Below are 18,887 nucleotides of genomic sequence, written 5' to 3' on the forward strand. Positions count from 1 at the left end.
ATAAATGCAATCTCAGTACTACAATACAAATAATTGGGAATTGCTAATCAATCAAGTACATTTTAGAACCAAATTATTTGATAATTATTTTTACTGCAAAACAATATTATTAAATCAGAAACGATGATATGAGACGTTTTCTTAAATGTGGTACAAGTGTGAAATACTTTATATATGTATATTGTATATATATAATATTATATATATAATATTGTATATATATATGTATACACACAAACAAACACAACATGTAACACTGGGCAATACCTACATCAAACTTTATGAAAACAAGAGTTCCCAATATTTACGAAACACTTGCAGTTTTTAAATTCATGCTTTTAATAATTTTGTTGTATTATATTTTTTAACGTTCGAAATAAAATAATTCTTAATTTTTAAGGTTTAGTAGTAATAAAACAAAGCATAGAATACATAATATATTTAATTATATAAAGTACACAAATGAAAAGCTTTCATAAAATTTACATACCAAAGAATTTTTATAAATAAATAAAAGAAATTTAATTGTTCTGTGAAAAACTATGATGAACATCTATGCGATATTACATTTAATCTAATTCTTCATGCCTTTCTACAAATAAATTTCATGATATTATTTTATGTATATTTATAGTTCCAATTAAATTTTATAAAATTTTACCTGACATGAAAGTTGTTCAAAAATTCTTTGATTTGTCTTAACAACCAAAATATTTCGCAACACAGAACGAAAGTATCAAATTCCCCATTTTATATATACATCAAGATAGAAATTCTTTTTTACAATTTTAATACAAATTAACAAGAAAAAATTTTTTACTGAATATAATACATGGAAAACTATACATAAAATTTAATAACTTAAAATGTATACTCTTTTAATTAGTGAAAAATTTAGATTAAATATAGCTTATTTTCTATAGTATAATGTCAGACAATAGGACTTTATACAATACTATTTACTTAAAACGTTTAATATTGTTAAGATTGCGTTTTGTACATTTCGCTTTAACTGTGAAATTAAAAAAAGGCAACATTATTTTTTGTCTAATTTTTTTTAATGTAATACTTTTGTGACATAGAACAGTGTTGAATTTGAGAAAAATACAATATTTTCTTTTAGTTTAAAAATCTTATTACGATGTTTTTTGCCTAGAATGAAACTATCGGTATATAAATATAATGTATGTATGTGTTGTTCTTGAATGTAGAGTAAAAACTGAAAGAATATCTAGAGCTCGATGCACGTACTGTGGTAGAATCAGCAAAATATTGTTTGTAATACAAATTCACTAAATCTTTGTGTCAGTCTTATTTAAATCTAATGTATAGATGTTTATCACTATATTTTAAAGAAGTATTGTGTACATACTGTTTTCCAAAAATTAAATTATTAGGATCGGTTAACACAAATACAAACATACGCGGTATATATTATGTACACAAAATCAATTTATTTTATCCTATTTTTCTTACCAATAAGGAAGCAATAATCTTTTTACCTCATTTCATACCTCACACAATCATTATAAACAATTCGGTACTTTTCATTTTTGTCTTATCATAGCCGTGTAAAAAGTACATTGCCTGCTTACTTTTCTATAGTGGGTTTCTTCTTATTAAGTTTAGTTTATAAACAAATTATAATAATCTTATTGTTAAAAATAGGGACGTAGGTACTTCTCAGCAGTCCCAAGCGATGGATGAGAAACTTGATTCTTCCTAATATATCTGTATTTAAATTATTTCCTATCATCTTCTGCTTTCCCATTTGCACAAAAATATTACGTTACAATATTTCATTGTAAGGCATCTTGTCTATACGTTTGGAATAATTATTACGCCAGCATTCATACCATTCCATATGTGTATTAACAGAATATTAATAATTTGCAAACGTATTGCGATGTGACATTGCCTTACTCTGAACAACGTAACGTATACTAACGGTAAAAAAATTAATGATAAATAAGATGAAATGAGATAGAGGACCAATGTAAAATATGAAGTATTTTTTACTTTGTACAAAAGGGTAAACGAGAGATGGAAGAAAGCATTGTGTACCTATATGTATATATATATAATATATATATGTATATATGTTTGCTTTTGTTGTCTTGATAATACAGATGTATTGCTAGACGCAAAATGTGAAGCTATTACAGTTTTTGTCGTGATTCCTGATGATTCATTTTATTTTGCGGCAGTAGTCTGCGTTGTTGAAAATCTTGCTGAAAGTGGCGTGGTTTAATGGAATGATGATTTAACGAGTTATGAGATTTGTGGATGGACAGGAAACCTGAAAAGAAGAATAAATATTCAAATGTATTGCATTGTATTGTTTGTGTATAATATTTATATTACATCTTTTTAAATATTTTTACTATGTAACCACATGAAACCATTTTGGTAACATTAAACATAAATGACATTGGAAAAGGAAGAGAAAGGTTGTTGAGACTGAACTTATAGATGTCAGGAAGCTATGATGACTCACCAGCGGTTACAATGCGAATTGCATTGCGGTCGCAATGAATGATTTCCATTAATAGGGTTGGTGCCTTTGGTTCTGACGACCACCTCCCCTCTGCTTTCCGCCGTAGCCTGAGCCTCCTGAAACAATATCCACGATGTACGTTAGTCCAGCAACTTGGATATATACCCCCGCTTTCTTCCTCCCGCCGTTTTTTGAAGAAATTACAAATTATTGACCACAAAACGGTTCATTTGTAGAAATTACCGCACGCACACTTCTATTAATAACAGAATAAGGTACGAAACAATATATAAAGTAAAGACTAACGTAATGGATATAAAACTACGAAGAATCTACATAGAGGCTACAGGCTAAGGTAGTAAGCTGCAAGGCTGCGTTCTGATTCATACTCTCCTTTTCTCCTTACACATTTCTGGGATCTGCATATGCTGAAATACTAAAATTTTCATATTGCGATACTGTGTACATACTTAAACAAATTTCAAATTACTTAAATAATTTACAATTACTTCACTAAGACTTTACTTTATACTTATATTAATAGTTCTTATATACTATTACCAAAATATAATTTATAGATATATCATTAATGTCATAATAACAGTTTGTTGTTTTTATCAAATAACCAGAAATGTTTAAGGTTAAGGATATGAAAAATGAAATAAAGATGAAAATGAATTTAATACCAGCATGAAAAATTTCAATTATTCATTTTTCTTTGAACTTTAATATGCACCATATTGTACGCATGAGATATGACATGCTTTTATATGTAAGATATATATTTCACTTATTATCAAAAATATATCTTCTATATATCTTACATATATCTTTCAGATATATAAATTTCACACACACATACATATATACGAATGGTGTAATGACATTTTAGACTATGAGTAATTCGAAATAACACAATCACTTGGAAAATCTTATTAGTATATTAGAAATATATATAGATTATTCAGAATGATAAATTATATATACTCTTAAAAATTATAAAACTATCTCAATATATGCAGAGAGAAACTTTGTCTCTCAACACTTTCTTTAACCAAAATTTTATTACTGATAATACCAAAATATTTTAGCATTCACACATTAAGATTTATGAATTTATGAAATTGTACGATTTTCTAAATAAAATTTCTTGTATATTACAATTACATAGTTTGTGTTAATTCAAATAAAGTATGGACTACATATATATTAACACATTATTTTCTTTCTTCTTAAAACTATGATATATCAATGTCCTTCCTAGTTTGTTCTTAGTATATGTGTAAACCAAGAATTTTAATTAATTTACAATAAATTTTTCGTATTTAATTAATTTCTATTCAATAAAATGATAAACACTTCTTCATGAATTTATAATTTGAATTATCCTTAAATAAGTACGATACTTGTACAATAAAGTATATATGAAAATGTATGATAATATTTCTTTAAACATTATCTTTTAAAAGTGGTTAAAGAAAATAAGACAAGTGCTTATATATTATAAATATTGAGAAATAGAAAAAAAGCTATTTCTAAAAATATGTGGCAGGAATGGAGTATTTACATTTAGGTTACACAATAGTAAATATTTATGTATTTAATAATATATATCAGTAATTGCTGAAAATTCATTATTTTCATTAGTATTGTAACTATAAAAATAATAAAATATCAATTTCATATGCTCACACGTACATGTACACACATACTTAGAGAAAATAAAGGGAAATAATGAAGGATAAACATAAACAAACATAGGAGGTAAAATAATGGTGATGAAAAATAATTGATGAAATGAATGTGAACTTAGAAAGTGGATTTCTGCTAACAAAGTAGGGCACGTTTGGGAAAATACAAAACAATAGAGAAGGAACGCTAATGCGTACCTTTACCGCGTGCACCACCGCGCCCACCACTGTAGCCACCATCGTAACTACCACCGCCATAGCCATAGCCGTCTGCGTTTCATGGAACACACGGTATAAGAGACAAATGGGGTCAGTATTAACATGGACCGGCAATTGTGTATAGTATAATCTATGATACCAATAAAAATTATCGCCGGTACACAAGTATGTGTGTAACACAATTATGTAAATTTGTATGATCTTAGTAAATTTAAGCTTTAAAATTAAATATTCTCGAAAATATAATTTTAAATATTATATTAAATTAATATTTATATATATTATATGAATTTTTTAAAAAATACTATTTAATAATATTAAAAGATAATTTTATCTTCCAAAGGGTTCATTGTTTGCACATCTAATAGTAATATAAGTGCAGAGGCTGTTCATAAACTCATGTATCAAAAAAGATTACAATTGATTTTATTTACCGTTAACACGAAGTGGCATGCACTTAAATTTCTTTATGACAAGAAAGTTTAGTGTAATAATTTAATTATTTGCCACAGTCCCAGGAAAAAAGTGTGTGCAGGGTCGAACACGCAAATAGATAAATATAAATTCAATGTGGACTTGCTATTGTGTTTCTCAACATTTACTCTTATTTGGCGTATGCAATAGGAAATAATTTTATAAATTGGTTTATAGTGTAAAAAATGTTTCTCCGTTTCAAATGATTTTGTTCGTTTTCTCTCATAAATGAACTAAAAGTCATGCTAAAAACAATGTAACGTAATTAATAAAATAGATCAAACACAATGATTGCAAGTATCGATAATTCATTATTGTTGAGGAGTGTGTTAGTTTTTCATGAATGAAGTGGTTATGTGAAATGTGGAAATATGTGAAAGCATGCATATTAGGAAACGTGGCAGGACTTGAAGCAAGGATTGGAGGTTTAATATTCCATATCATACGACATTATCCTGTATAGTTTTGCTTTAATGTTCTCCACACATTTCAAGTTCACATATAACTATGTTACAGTGACTGCGTGTGTTTTGAAGTCAGCGAGTCTGCAGAACTTATAGTAAAGATAAGAAATGTAAAAAAATTAATTTATTCCACGAATTCACAGACATCAATCAGTGAACGTATGAAATTAGTACTCTTATGTACATTTACTGAGTGAAATGATCTATTATAATATTTATGTTGTTAGAACAAAAGAAGTTAATCGAAATGTTTGTACACTATTTACCAATTAAATATACGTAAAGAAATTAACTTTTTTTAAAATACCACATTGAACTATAGTAATTCTTAATCATCTTCACACATTCACTGTTACATATTATATGATATCCTGCTTTTCTGCGTTTAATGTGGTTCATATGTATGTGTGTATATATATGTATATATAAGTCAAATATTAATAAGGCATTAAAAAGTTTAACTTAGGAAGTTGTTAAAATCAATAAGTTAGTTGATCACAGCTCAAAAACAGCCAACCCTCTGGAAGTAGGGATTTACTTTTCGGATTATGCTTTCTTTATTCATGCGCAATAAAATTTTCTTTCGTAGCCAAAAAAAGGGAAAATACGTATTATACATACTTAGAGGTAAAAAAACATAATCCGAATGTACTTCCTACGTATCTGAGCTGCTGGTTTACTTTCTTAGTTCCGTATTTAATTTTAATTTAGAAATATCAACACTCAATAGACATTTTCAATAATATTCGTAAACAATCAGTAAAAATAAGTTTAATGTAAATAATTTTAAAGTCAAGATATCGCTGATCTGCCTGCAAACCAGCGCTCAATTTTCAACATTAGCCATAAATGTAATATATCACATCAATTTTATATCATTTCAAAATATAACTTAGTCATATAGTACTAAGTTAGTATTATATTATGTTGAGGCAAATGATTTAAATTTATGTAATATAAATAAAAATTTTCTATAAGATTTTACATAAAGCAAAATTTTATAGGAGGTATGGGTAATTAAAACTTCGTGTCAGGTAATTTTGAAAACCTTCTCGACATGACTGTTATTTTCAAAATTCGTCCCATATGTATATGGCTTAAAACATTTACTTTGAATATGAACTATCATTTTTAATAATACTATGATGAACTCTAGAATTTATTAATTTATTTAAACTTATATTTGCTAATATTATTAATCAATATTTATTAAGTTACTTCACAGAAACTCAATTATTTACTGTTAATACTAATCAATTCTAAAACAAATATTGTGCTGAACTTTTTAACTTGTTTAACAGGAAATATATTTTGCATTCTATAAATTAAATAACTTTCTAATTTCCGGTAAAAAAAACTGTGCTAATATTTGTTATATCGAATGATTTGTTGAATGTCTAGAATCTCAGTTATTTCAACATATACATAACATTATTGAATTTTAAAAACTTTAATGAGTTGAAATTTTACCATAGATTTGTATAAGTTACAGCAAAAAATAAATCAAATGCATGAAGAAAGAAGCTAAGACAACAAATGTAGCAACGACAATAATTTTAATATTACGTTTGTTTACCGAATACATTGGGACGATAGCAGTAGAGAATTATCTGCTATTGATTATTATAAAGAAGAGAAATTAAATTCTTCAATATAATCCTACACAGCGATAAGCGCGTGTAAGTTCTTTTAGTAATAATCAATAAAATTACCGTATCCACTGTAGTCGTAACCACCATAGCCGCCGTACCCACCGCCGTAATAATCGTAGCCTCCTCCGTATCCATCATAGCCACCGCCATAACCGCCTTGACCGTAACCGCCGCCATATCCACCTCCGTATCCGCCTTGACCCCAGCCACCTTGACCGCCAAAACCGCGACCTCTACCTCCTCTACCACCACGGCCGCCTCGACCACCAGCGCCACCACGCATTCCCCCCATACCATCAGGTTTAGGTGTTGCTTTCTTCACATCGACCTATTTAATATATTGAAATGCATTAATAGGATCGTCAATATGTATAACATCTTTTCTAAAATTAATTATTTTATTTATTGGTATAAAACCTGGTATAAAATTAGTATAAAACGTACCTCTTTACCATTAATTGTTTGCTTAGGAGTTTTCAGCAATTCGTTTACTACTTGTTCAGATTCGAACGTAATAAAGCAGAAACCTTTCCTCTGGTTCTTTGTCTTGTCAAATGGCATTTCTACCTCAACAATCTATAACATTTAATTTCATCGTATTTTTTTCTAATGGGCATAAACGTTTATAGTGACAAATCAGAAAACTAAGATACTTACTGTTCCAAATTGAGAAAAGAAATGCTTGATATCATCATCTGACAATTCTGTTGAAAGACCACCAACAAAGACTTTGCCATGTCTAGCCTTTGCTTTCTTAGGATCAACTTTCTTATTATTAATTATATGATCGCCGGCTGCCATGATCTGAAACATAAATAATCTTCATGAAGACTCTCATTATTTAGAATTTGCATGATTAGTTCTAATAACTTATTTTCAGCAATTGGAATTACATCAAATAATGTCAGTAGCAGAACTGGATAAATTTATCATCATATCAGTTTTACTTTAATGTGTAACTATTGGTTTCATTAATTTTACCTTATCTAATGATTCGGCTTTAGCAAAAACGATGAAGGCAAATCCACGCGACCGTCCGGTATTAGGATCTGTTTTGACATTGATACTTTCAATGTCTCCATATGTACCAAAATGATCCCTTAATTCCTCTGTAAATTAATGTTTATTTAAAAATGTTAGGTATTGAATTCTTTAATTATTTATACTACTACATTTATAACATAAAAACTCAGTATTAAATCTAGTCTCATATGACTTGTCATCTGAAGGTGTCCTAAGTAAGTAACATCATAGTTTGTAAATAGCTTGTAAAGGACTATAATTCTTAAAATGAAAAATAATACTCACTGTCTGTAGTCTCCCAGCTTAAGCCACCCACAAATAATTTCCTGTAAAAATAAAAATAAAATAAGATTTGAATTAAATTAAATAATTTTTTTATGAAAATAAAATAAAATATCAATTCTTGAAATTTTTCAAAATTTCGTAATTGCATAACTATTCATTTATAAATAATTTAATGCTAATAACAACATATTTTAATTTATACATCTTACAATGTATTTAAAACTATTACAATGCAAAAACTGTTTGAGAAACAGTTATGCAAATTAGAAAGTAAAGAAATAATAATGAAAAAAGAATGTACCTATCATTTAAAGAATCCTGATTACCTCCGGTTGACCTGCAAAGCAATGTAATGTATGTTATTATAACGATCTTGAAATTTATATAAATTTTTAGGACTAAGGTTGAAGCAAAAATTTAAGTTTTGTTACAAATTATTTCCATTTATATTTGAAAAAGGAGTTTGACTTGACCCCTGGAAAAATTAGAACAAACGTTAAAATATTAAAATTTAATATTGACAATATATAAGAAATGCAATAGTAGTATATCATTTGGAAAAAGGGCACTGGATAAACTTTTAAAGACATTTTGGTAAGGAATTTTATTTAACAGGTAATGTATGCAATTTATTAAATGCTTCTTATGTATATAAATATAAATATATACTCATGTATAAATGTAATCTACAATTGATTAAGTGACCTACATTAATGTCTACTTTAAAATTTGGAAGAATAAATAATTTTGCAAAACTAAAATTATCTTAATTTCATAGTTATGGTATTAATATGGACACAAAAATACCTAGAATAAATTAACTCACTAATACAATCTTATATGAAAATTGTGCGTTTATCCTTAGTAAGAAACATAGGATTATATGAAACAACCATCAGAAGACTGCTTTGCACACCACATAGACCTTGATTTGAACTTCAGATAGATGTGTTTATCAACAAAAATTAAAGGAAAAAACTTGGAAAAAAGTAGATATGTAAAAATTAACGCATTGAGAGAGCAAAGTACTTTTCACGATGTTCATGTGAACTCGAACAATAGTTATAACTCCAGTTGACATACAGCTGCTCCTAAAGGAAATAAGATTTAACTTTTCCAAGTTGAACTCTGACTGCTGATTGGCCCAAAGAATTGACATATGGTAGATAGACTGCAACTCTATTAAAAAGCTAAAAAAATTGTTTCCACATTACAAGTTAATGATGGTCACTTCTTGATACTTTTTAAATATCTATATATGCACACAATATTTTATGTTTATTTATAGTATATTTATATATGTATAATATTTCTCTCTCTTTCTTTATTCATCAGCAAAATATTATATTTCAAGTCCTGATATACTTTTCAGCCTTTTCATATACAAATATAACAAGCTGCAATATTTTTCACTTTTCTCGCAGTGTGATGATAGTTGTCTGTACTTAGATTGATCTTTTCATATATCATCTAGGGCTGGTGATAAATACCGTAGGCACCAGTCACTCGCCGGTAATCAGTTGTTGGTCGGGTCACGGTTAGCCGGTTGCGAGCCGCCCGCCATAATCGCACTGGGTCGTTTGCCACCTGCAGATCAAGCCACATAAACTGGGTTAATGGCATTCCGACCTATCGGAGTTTTTCGCTTTGGCCCTAGTGACTCTGTGCTTTGATCACGCCCAAACAGCATTGACATCTGATCAGAAATTACTCTACGCGTGACCCAGCAGGCAAGTGTATGTCTGTGCGAGACTTATTGATCTGACGTAATTGACTCGACTTCCAGTGCTTGTGTTGTGACGAAACATGACGGACTTGAACTTGACGTAGACTTCTCACAATAATTCAGACTCAGAAGTCAATCATAAGGCTTCACGGTTCAGTTCACAGATCCCAGGTAAGCGTACATATTGTCAATCATGAAGAATTGACTAACCAGAATTCTGCTGCAATGAATCAATGAGGAAGACTCAGCTGGCCAAAAATGCATTTCAAAGTTTATGCTCTATAAAAATATTACAATTATTATTTGTGTAATATGTAGAAATTTTTATCATTGATGAAATCACAACTTGTCTTTATCAATTACAAAACTAGAATAGAATTAACTAGGAAGGAGAGCAGAAATAAGGAGTTTACAAAAAATTACAAAATTTTAAACAGATAAACGTATACCTCGCAACAACAGCACATATAAAGTTACAATATTTATAATTCTTATATGTATATAGTTACCTTATCATAATTTTGCAATAAAGAACATGCAATACTTAATTTTGTTTTTATTTTTACTTGTATATTAAATTGATATAATAAACAAGGAAATGCCAGTTTTCAGTTATTTATTTTTGTTACCTTATGTATAGATATCACGTCCCTCAACACACATTTGTACTTTCATTATGGGTGAGAGGAAGCATACCTCCAAATTCTTCGTACCTTATATATATAATGATTTTATATTTTGTACTCAACATTTATACAACCCTTTGTAACATGAGAATTTGAAAATTCATATATATTTTACTAAATTTGAAGGTTACATCTTCTTTCCCGATATCAATTGAAGTAGTTCTACAAGTTACAATCTAAAGTAGCTTACCCATTTTGCAAAAACATACCCCAAACTATGTAAGAGTTTGTGACAATCCAAAGCTGTAGGGATACAAAGAAAAAAAAGTCGAATCCCTTAGGTATAGAACTAAAAATGCTGTGATAATAGTAAGAGAATAAGAACGAACGTACAATGCGATATTATAAAATATTTACATAGACTGTGTCCGTACATCAACATTGACATCTAAACTCGTCGATGAGCAAATCGTCCAGCTTGAGATCTCGTTACGCTGAAAAGGGGGAAAGGCAAGGTGCTGTGCCCACCAGCCACCAAAAATCCTTATAATCTATTAATATTTCTAAATATCACGACAATACTAAATAACCAATAATTATTGCGCATTACCCTCCCTGAATAATCTACATACTCATATTTACGTAATATGTATATTATTTAGTGTTTTGGTTTGACGCATAAATGCGTGTTGTGTGTGAAAAACACGAGGACGTGATACGATATGTAATGGTAACAAAAAATTGAAGAAAGCGAGCCCAAGCAAAGTGTATCAAATCTATGTATGGAATTCCTTGACTTGATATAAAAAATTGATTTTTCTGTGAGTTTACTTTACAACAATGCGTGGGCGCGCCCTTTCTAAACTTGCGGCCGGCATTCCTTTTAATTTGACCGACTCACTTCCTTTTCTTATTTGTTGTTTCTTTTCGAAAAAAAAGATTGATACCTAGGATTTCTTTATACTGCAGCAATACAAAAGAAGTTAACTGCAATACTAGGAACGCTCGCTTTAGAATCGATGGGAACGGATTACGATTTTCGGGATCTCGCGCATCCGCCATTTTGTCATCGCGACAATCGTATCGCACAAAGCAACTCTCGTTTGGAAGCTTTACTACATATTCCCGCGCGTTCAAAGTACCAAACGAATCGAAGTCGATAGTTTCGTAGAACAACGATTGATTTAATTGCAAGATCGAAATTTAAGACGAAAAGGGTTACCTGTCTTCCTGTGATTCTTGGCCATTTTCTGCGGCGTCCCCGCCGCCGTTCTCTGCTTCGCCGTTCTGCTCGAAGTTTTGATCGGCAATATCTTCGCTGAAGTCCTTGTTCTCCTGATCGGCCATTATTTATTCTACTTTTTTTTATTTTAATAAAACACTTAAAACACAATTATAAATCGCGCTTTAACAAATAATTAAATACACTACACGAGCTAACAACACTCTCACGTCCGTACTGATCGACCGCCAAATGGAGAAGGAAGAGGTACGACTTGCGCTCCTTTTGACTCAGGAGATTCCGCGCAAAGCATCATGGAATCTCTTTTACTTCCCCCCTTACGGCTCTCTCAGCCAATCAGGTTTCATCACACAGTATTGTACCTAGAACTCCCAATGCCACGTTAGTTTGCACTTTCCAAAAATATCGCGTTACTTTCAGCGTGCTATAATTATATATGCATAGCAGTCAAGAAAAGAGAATTAATATTTTTTCTGTAGCATTGTTTACGACCCTTAATCTTTAGTATCTGGTTTTTCAAATTTCGATAGAACAAAATAAAATCAAATAAAATTCGAAAAGTTATAAGTAATAGATGATATTATCAAAGATAATATTATGAGTATTAATATATCTTGTTCAGCAAACTGATCCTCTATTTTACTTGCATCGGTAGAACTAAATTTTACATCAACTATGAAATTTTTTTTTTTCTTTATTAAAATTTACAATCAATTCTCGCATTGAGAATTTTCAGTAATTTTTTCTGGCGTGGCGCAGTGACATGGCTAATTATTTATAATAAGTTAATACTTACTATAGATAAGTATATAACTACGAAATAAAAAATATTTTATTCTATATCCGAAATCATTTTTTTTTATTTATTGATATTTGCAATCAATTCTCGCATTGAGAATTTTCAGTAATTTTTTCTGGCGTAGCGCAGTGACATGGCTAATTATTTATAATAAGTTAATATTTACTATAGATAAGTATATAACTACGAAATAAAAAATATTTTATTCTATATTCGAAATCATTTTTTTTTATTTATTGATATTTGCAATCAATTCTCGCATTGAGAATTTTCAGTAATTTTTTCTGGCGTGGCGTAGTGACATAGCTAAATATTTATAATAAGTTAATACTTATTATAGATAAGTATAAGTATCCGAAATCATGAAAAATTAGTTTCAAAAAGATAATGCATACACATTATTTCATAGCGTTGTTACGGTCCTGTTACACCAATCGATGTTGCCGAGTATTTCAGTGATGTTAAGGGGAAATAGTGAATACAATGGCACGCATACGAAAATTTTAGCTTTGCGTGGGGAATGGAGCGAAAACGAGGAGCCAATAAGATTCGTGGGAAATACTGAGTAATACGTAGCAGCCAATAAGAATTCCGTAATGATTTGGCTCCATTCGGCATCACTTCCCAGAATTCTGTGCGCGTAATTTGTAAGAAATCAATAAAATATTGCTTCCAAGTTAATTTCAATATAACAATTTCTTCAATTTATGTTGTTATATTTTTATTTTTATTACTTAGTCATGACTCATTATTTAAATGTTTAAATAAGAAGGAGAAGTCCATCTTTCCGTTGATGTCCAATAAAAGCGGGAAATGTTTACTGTTGATTCAGCGTTCTTATTGCAGACGCTAGTAGTTGGCGCCAGCATCAACTTAGATGTCGCTCTAGTTGGCTCGCTCAATGCTGTTATTTTGTGCACATATGTATATATATTTACGTAAATGTATAAATATGAATATTTGCATGTGCTATCATATGCATATCACATACATTGTAAGATTATAATTTAATGAGAAATATTTGTTTAGTCTCTGTAATCGATGGATATATCTATATATCTTAAAGTCTTTATGTATTATTATTATTTATTCGTTATTGTGATGACAATAACAATAAGTAAACATTATAATAGGTCATTTAGTGCTCATTTAACCTAACGTTTGATTTAATTAACGTCCTTCCTATTCGTTCACAACGTATTTTTTTGAATAATACTAGTAAATAGAATATTACTAGCAAATTAGAATAACTAGTAAAATGAATATTTTTTATCTCTGTCAATGTTAACGTTTGTTTTTTGTTTGTCAACAGAATTATCGTTTAAGATATTTACAGAATAAAATTTTTGTAATATCTAACATTTTACCTTTTAGTTGTACAAAATGCCTGAGCAGCAGAAGGTAAAGCCAGGATTTCTATCACACTTAAAATAAGATATAGGGAGAAAATACGTTTAGTTTAAATAACTTTTCATGTTTAACAAATGCTCTATCCATAGATTTTGAGGCTACAGGACGTTTGGCGTACTTGTAATAAAATCCGAGCGGCAATTTTTCGCGTGGGTTTTAATTTATGGAATTTTTACAAACCGCTAGATCCTAACAATAATTGTTTAATCTCAGGTACGGTTACACAATTTCCATTATTATATCAATTAAAAATTTTTATTTTTTTTGTCTTGAACACCTTTAGTCGTGTTTTTCAATTGTTTCGTAGTTTTCGAATTATCATATTAAAATTTTATTTTACTCGGTACCGTATCTTGATTTTTAGCAGACATTTAGTATTTACAAACATATTGTTTCACGAAGATTGTAAATGACGATCATGAATTATACAATATATATTCTTAATACGCAGAGTCGAAATTTATTTCGGTATTGGCTGGGCCGCTGAAGGATCAAATTGGTTTGTCTGACAAAGAAATTTCCGATTTGGCCGATTATTTCCGCGTTCAGGATGGTCGAATATTTTACACCCAGTTTTGTGAAATAATTCACGATAGTGGTATGACGAATTTATAATTTGATATATACTATATTATTAATATATAGTTTACAAGACTAGAAAAAATTTTATTAAATCATTTTATAATTATATTCCAATGCATTACACACAGATATTTATAAGTATCTATATTTATATAAATGATTGTATTATATTGTAATATATATTCACAAGTAATTTTATTTCTTGACCCTCTTCGGGGCAAATCTTATAGCTATTTGAAACAGGTAAGCAAGTTTCAATTATTCTGTAGGAATATATTTCAGAAACTGTTACTGCCGTACCTGAAAAGAAAGGAATTTGTATTTGACTGACATACATAATCCGGTACCGTTATATGAACTCATCGTCGGAACAAAATTCGTGTCCTTTTCTAAATGTTCCTTTATTTCGTTAAGGGGATTAGTATGAACAGCAATAAAATCGATGTTTTTCTTGTAGCTCCTGAATTCGACAAAAGCGAACCGCTTGTAACTGGTTTGGAATGGGAAGACCCAGAGCATGTAAATCGTATAAGTGCAACGGAACATCGAAAATTATGTCTCGTACTCACTCAAATTGCCGTTCTTATAAACAAAAGAAGACTCGTGTTGAGGCCTTACTTTCAAGATTACGAACTGGTTTGCGTGAAAAATAATCTTCTCTCTAAAAATCTATCGATGCATTTTTCTATTTTATAATTATGCGGTAAACGTCAATTATTTATCTTTTAGATTGCAAAAAATGCTGGGACTGTAACATTCACGCATTTCGGACGAATCCTAAAATTTCTAGGTATCGTTCTTGCTTCCGAAGAATTCTGTTTGCTTGTAAAAAGATTCGCGAAAGATGCTTATACGATCAACTATGTGGCCTTTTTAAAGGCGATTGACGAAATTCAATCTTACTTTGATAAACATCAAATGCTGGCTCTTGGTGGAGTAATATTTTATTCTGCATATTTTACAAATGTTCCTCTTACGTTCATTATTTACCATTACCGATTCATTCCTTTTGTTATCAGACGTATTGAACGATAAATCTATGTTAAATATTGTATCTTATTTATTCAAAAGGAATTACTTGATCAATTTCCTGGTCGAATTATTACGGCTGAATTACCGAAACTTCCAAGGCCGGAAATTGGTAAATTCATACCAAGCAAAGTATTTGGGAAACAAGCTGTGTTCCATCCGGTAATGAAAGAACGAAGAAGTACAATGCCCTTGATAGAAGTTATTCAACGTATTCAAAGACATATCTTTGAAAATCGATTACGCATTTCGGAATTCTTTAAGGTAATAATCCTTTATTTATAAAATTTGTAATTAAAATTTTAAAAGCGGGCTTGCTATTTTTATAAAAATATTATAATTCAGTATAACTACCACGCTCTTAAAATATTAGTTACAGTTTATTTGCAATTTTTATATAGTAAAATGATAGTGGATATATCTATTTCATTAAAATGTCAGATAACAAATAGGAAATTAACGATTACGACAAATAATAGGATTTTGATCCTTTGAACGCGGGCAAAACGACGATTTCCAACTTCAAAAGAGGATTAGACGGTCTTCAGATTTCGAGCTTGGGACGCCTTTATCTTGCGGAAACGGAAATTGACGCGCTCGTTACGCTTTATAAAGACCCAAATGATCCTGATCGTGTATGTTGGCGTACATTCGAAGATGACATCGATAAAGGTATTTTCGGGACAGAACGTTCTATCTATTTATTTTTCCCATTTTCGTTATCTGATCGTGACTTTTTCAAACTTTACATTTTACGAACTGTTTCCGTTTACAGTGTTTACCGTGAAAGAAATTGAAAAGCTGCCCAATTTGAAAATTGAGTCACCGCCAAAAGAAATAGCGAAACTAAGTCGAAAAGGAGCGTCTAATTGGCAATGCGAAGGGAAAGATATAAGAGATCTTTGTGAGAAAACATTATTAAAAGTTCGACATCGAGTCGAGGAAAGAAGAATTATGATAAAACAATTTTTTAAGGATTATGATCGGTATATGTATATTCGTTCAACGATATTTATATATTCCCCAAAAATATTTTTTTCAAAAATGTACGCATATTTTTATACTACTATTTATATGTTTTCTGTTCCTAATTATTTCTTAGACATAACAAAGGTCACGTATCGCGTTCGCAATTACGTCAAGTTCTAAGAACTGCGGCTGTACTACTTTCTGAAGAAGAGGAGTTTGCATTGGAAAAGAGGTATAATAATGATTTAGGTTTCAATTATAATTGGTTTTTAAAAGAATTAGAGGCTCAACCAATCGAGGAGCCCCTGTACCACTCTATGGTGAAAGAAAAAAGAAAAATCAACGCTGAGAAACTATCACCGGAAGCAACAGCTGATGAAACAAATATCGTTTTAATTTTAGCCAAAATCAAAGCAAAAGTTGTGCGGGAAAGAATAAAGGTAAAGCACAAAATGTGGGTATTTTTATATTTTTCCTTTACATCCTTTATTTGTTCTTTTATGGGAAAGGTTATCGAATTCATGCGTCAATATGATATTCATAATGAACACGTTATAAAAAGAACAGAGTTTCTGCGAGCTTTGGATCAACTACGTTGTAATTTGACTTGCACAGAAATGGGAACTATTATGAATATTTTCCAATCACCTTTAAGGTACATAAATACAAGTAAACTTAACATATATTTCACGTAATTAAGTGATAATTAATATATTTTTTATTTTATTTCATAATATCTGCTGAAAAATATTTCAATTTCCAAATTAATCTCCTCAATCACTTTATTTATATTTTCAATATTTAGATCAGTTCTTAATTATTCTATTATTCTGTTATTTTATGTTAAAGATCAGATTCCGTGGATTATGTGAAATTTGGAGAAGTTGTCGAAGAAGCTGTTGCTATGGGAAGTTTAGAAAGAGCACCACTTTTAGTGCCTGTACAACACGTGCCTTCGGAAGCTTCCCCTAAGACATTCTTGAATTTCGATGAAAGGCACATGGCCACAACGGCAGTAGACAAGCTAAGCAGAATGCAACAACCGAATCTTGAGGAGTTGTTCAGGGTCCGTAATTACGAAAAGAGCATACTGTTTAAAATCATTAAATAATTTCATATTTAAAAAATTAGTTAGCCAGGATTAGAATTTAATTAGTAAGGATTGTAAGGATTCAGAACTTTTACCATCAATTCGCGATATTATATTCAGAATTAATTTCATAATTTAATTTATTGGTTATTTGGTATTAATTTATTGATTCTAAAATCGTACAGACCTTCGTATATATGTACAAAATTCTCAAATCATAAATTTCGAAATTACAGGGCTACGATAAAGAGAATATTGGTACAGTTTCGAAAGAGTGTTTGATCAAAGTTCTGTCTATCAGGCGTATGTTAGAATTAATTAGCAACAGAGAACTGGACGCTGTGCACAAATGTTTCTCCGTAGAAAGAGGTGGCCGATTAGAAATTGATTATCGAGCATTTTTACGCGCTTTGTATCTGATGCAAGAGAATAGAAAACATCTGCCTTTCTAGCTATCTTGAGCATTGTATTTTGAGTTAAAAATAAACATTGTTGATGCGTGAAGATATAAAATATTTTATAGAGGTAACTCAGGTATGTTTTTTTTTATTTGTCGATTTTTATGTACATATAGTGTAATGTCCCCATAAAATATTATGAGATATGAAAACTCTAATTTTACAATATTCTGTTTTTGTTTTAGAACATTTGAACGATATTATTCTGATTGCAATACTTGAAATACCATACATAATTTTTGTAAGCGTATTTAATGTATATTATGTATGATATGTATATACATATATTTATATTATACAAATTATATTGTATTCATAATGAATTTTCTTATCTATTAAATTAATTATTGTATTATATACTGGTATTATATTTATGATTTACATGGAACAGTTTATATTTTTATTTATTTATTATTGTTTAGTCCGTGCCATTTGGCTTTGGACGAATTTTCGGTTTTACATCAAAACAAATATTGTGAAAAATAAGATAGTGTTGTGTGAAACGATGTTTCTATTCGAATTTTCATTATTATTTATACATACAGTAAATTAAAAAGTGTTTGAACATTCCTAGAAACTTTTAATGTGAAGAAGTGAAGAATTGGAAAAAATTGAGCATCAATCGAAAATAGTATTAAAAACCAACGACA

The 18,887-nt window shown here is 29.8% G+C and overlaps 2 protein-coding genes across 14 annotated transcripts; one reads left to right on the forward strand and one right to left on the reverse strand.

Moving 5' to 3' along the window:
* Nucleotides 1-424: 424 nt before the first annotated feature.
* Nucleotides 425-12,161, reverse strand: LOC126866843 (RNA-binding protein squid). Of its 8 annotated transcripts, none has more exons than XM_050620817.1 (10): nt 11,880-12,160; nt 8,607-8,642; nt 8,306-8,346; nt 7,979-8,106; nt 7,655-7,801; nt 7,442-7,573; nt 7,100-7,325; nt 4,387-4,458; nt 2,498-2,613; nt 2,235-2,299 (listed from the first exon to the last, which is right to left on the reverse strand). In XM_050620817.1, the coding sequence occupies exons 1-9, from the start codon at nt 12,002-12,004 to the stop codon at nt 2,546-2,548; spliced, it is 975 nt and encodes a 324-aa protein (XP_050476774.1). In that variant the 5' UTR covers nt 12,005-12,160; the 3' UTR covers nt 2,235-2,299; nt 2,498-2,545. The 8 variants fall into 8 exon arrangements, with proteins under 8 accessions (XP_050476771.1, XP_050476770.1, XP_050476775.1 ...); XM_050620815.1 differs by having other exon boundaries at nt 7,058-7,325; nt 11,880-12,159; XM_050620814.1 differs by lacking the exon at nt 2,498-2,613 and having other exon boundaries at nt 425-2,299; nt 11,880-12,161.
* Nucleotides 12,162-12,765: 604 nt separating this feature from the next.
* LOC126866839 (uncharacterized) lies at nt 12,766-18,625 on the forward strand. Of its 6 annotated transcripts, XR_007690053.1 has the most exons (14): nt 12,783-13,693; nt 14,074-14,100; nt 14,199-14,322; nt 14,561-14,707; nt 15,149-15,327; nt 15,421-15,627; nt 15,763-15,984; nt 16,200-16,392; nt 16,496-16,706; nt 16,823-17,129; nt 17,199-17,344; nt 17,539-17,755; nt 18,016-18,313; nt 18,423-18,625. XR_007690053.1 is itself a non-coding variant. In XM_050620805.1 (13 exons), exons 1-13 carry the CDS (start codon nt 13,601-13,603, stop codon nt 18,229-18,231), a joined length of 2,289 nt encoding a protein of 762 aa, XP_050476762.1. In that variant the 5' UTR covers nt 12,782-13,600; the 3' UTR covers nt 18,232-18,594. The 6 variants fall into 6 exon arrangements, 3 of the variants coding, with proteins under 3 accessions (XP_050476762.1, XP_050476763.1, XP_050476764.1); XR_007690054.1 differs by lacking the exon at nt 18,423-18,625 and having other exon boundaries at nt 12,767-13,693; nt 17,544-17,755; nt 18,016-18,162; XM_050620805.1 differs by having other exon boundaries at nt 12,782-13,693; nt 18,016-18,594.
* The last annotated feature ends 262 nt before the right edge of the window (nt 18,626-18,887 follow it).

Source organism: Bombus huntii, chromosome 6 (assembly GCF_024542735.1).
Source record: "Bombus huntii isolate Logan2020A chromosome 6, iyBomHunt1.1, whole genome shotgun sequence".
In the NCBI taxonomy this organism is placed as follows: Eukaryota; Metazoa; Arthropoda; class Insecta; order Hymenoptera; family Apidae; genus Bombus; species Bombus huntii.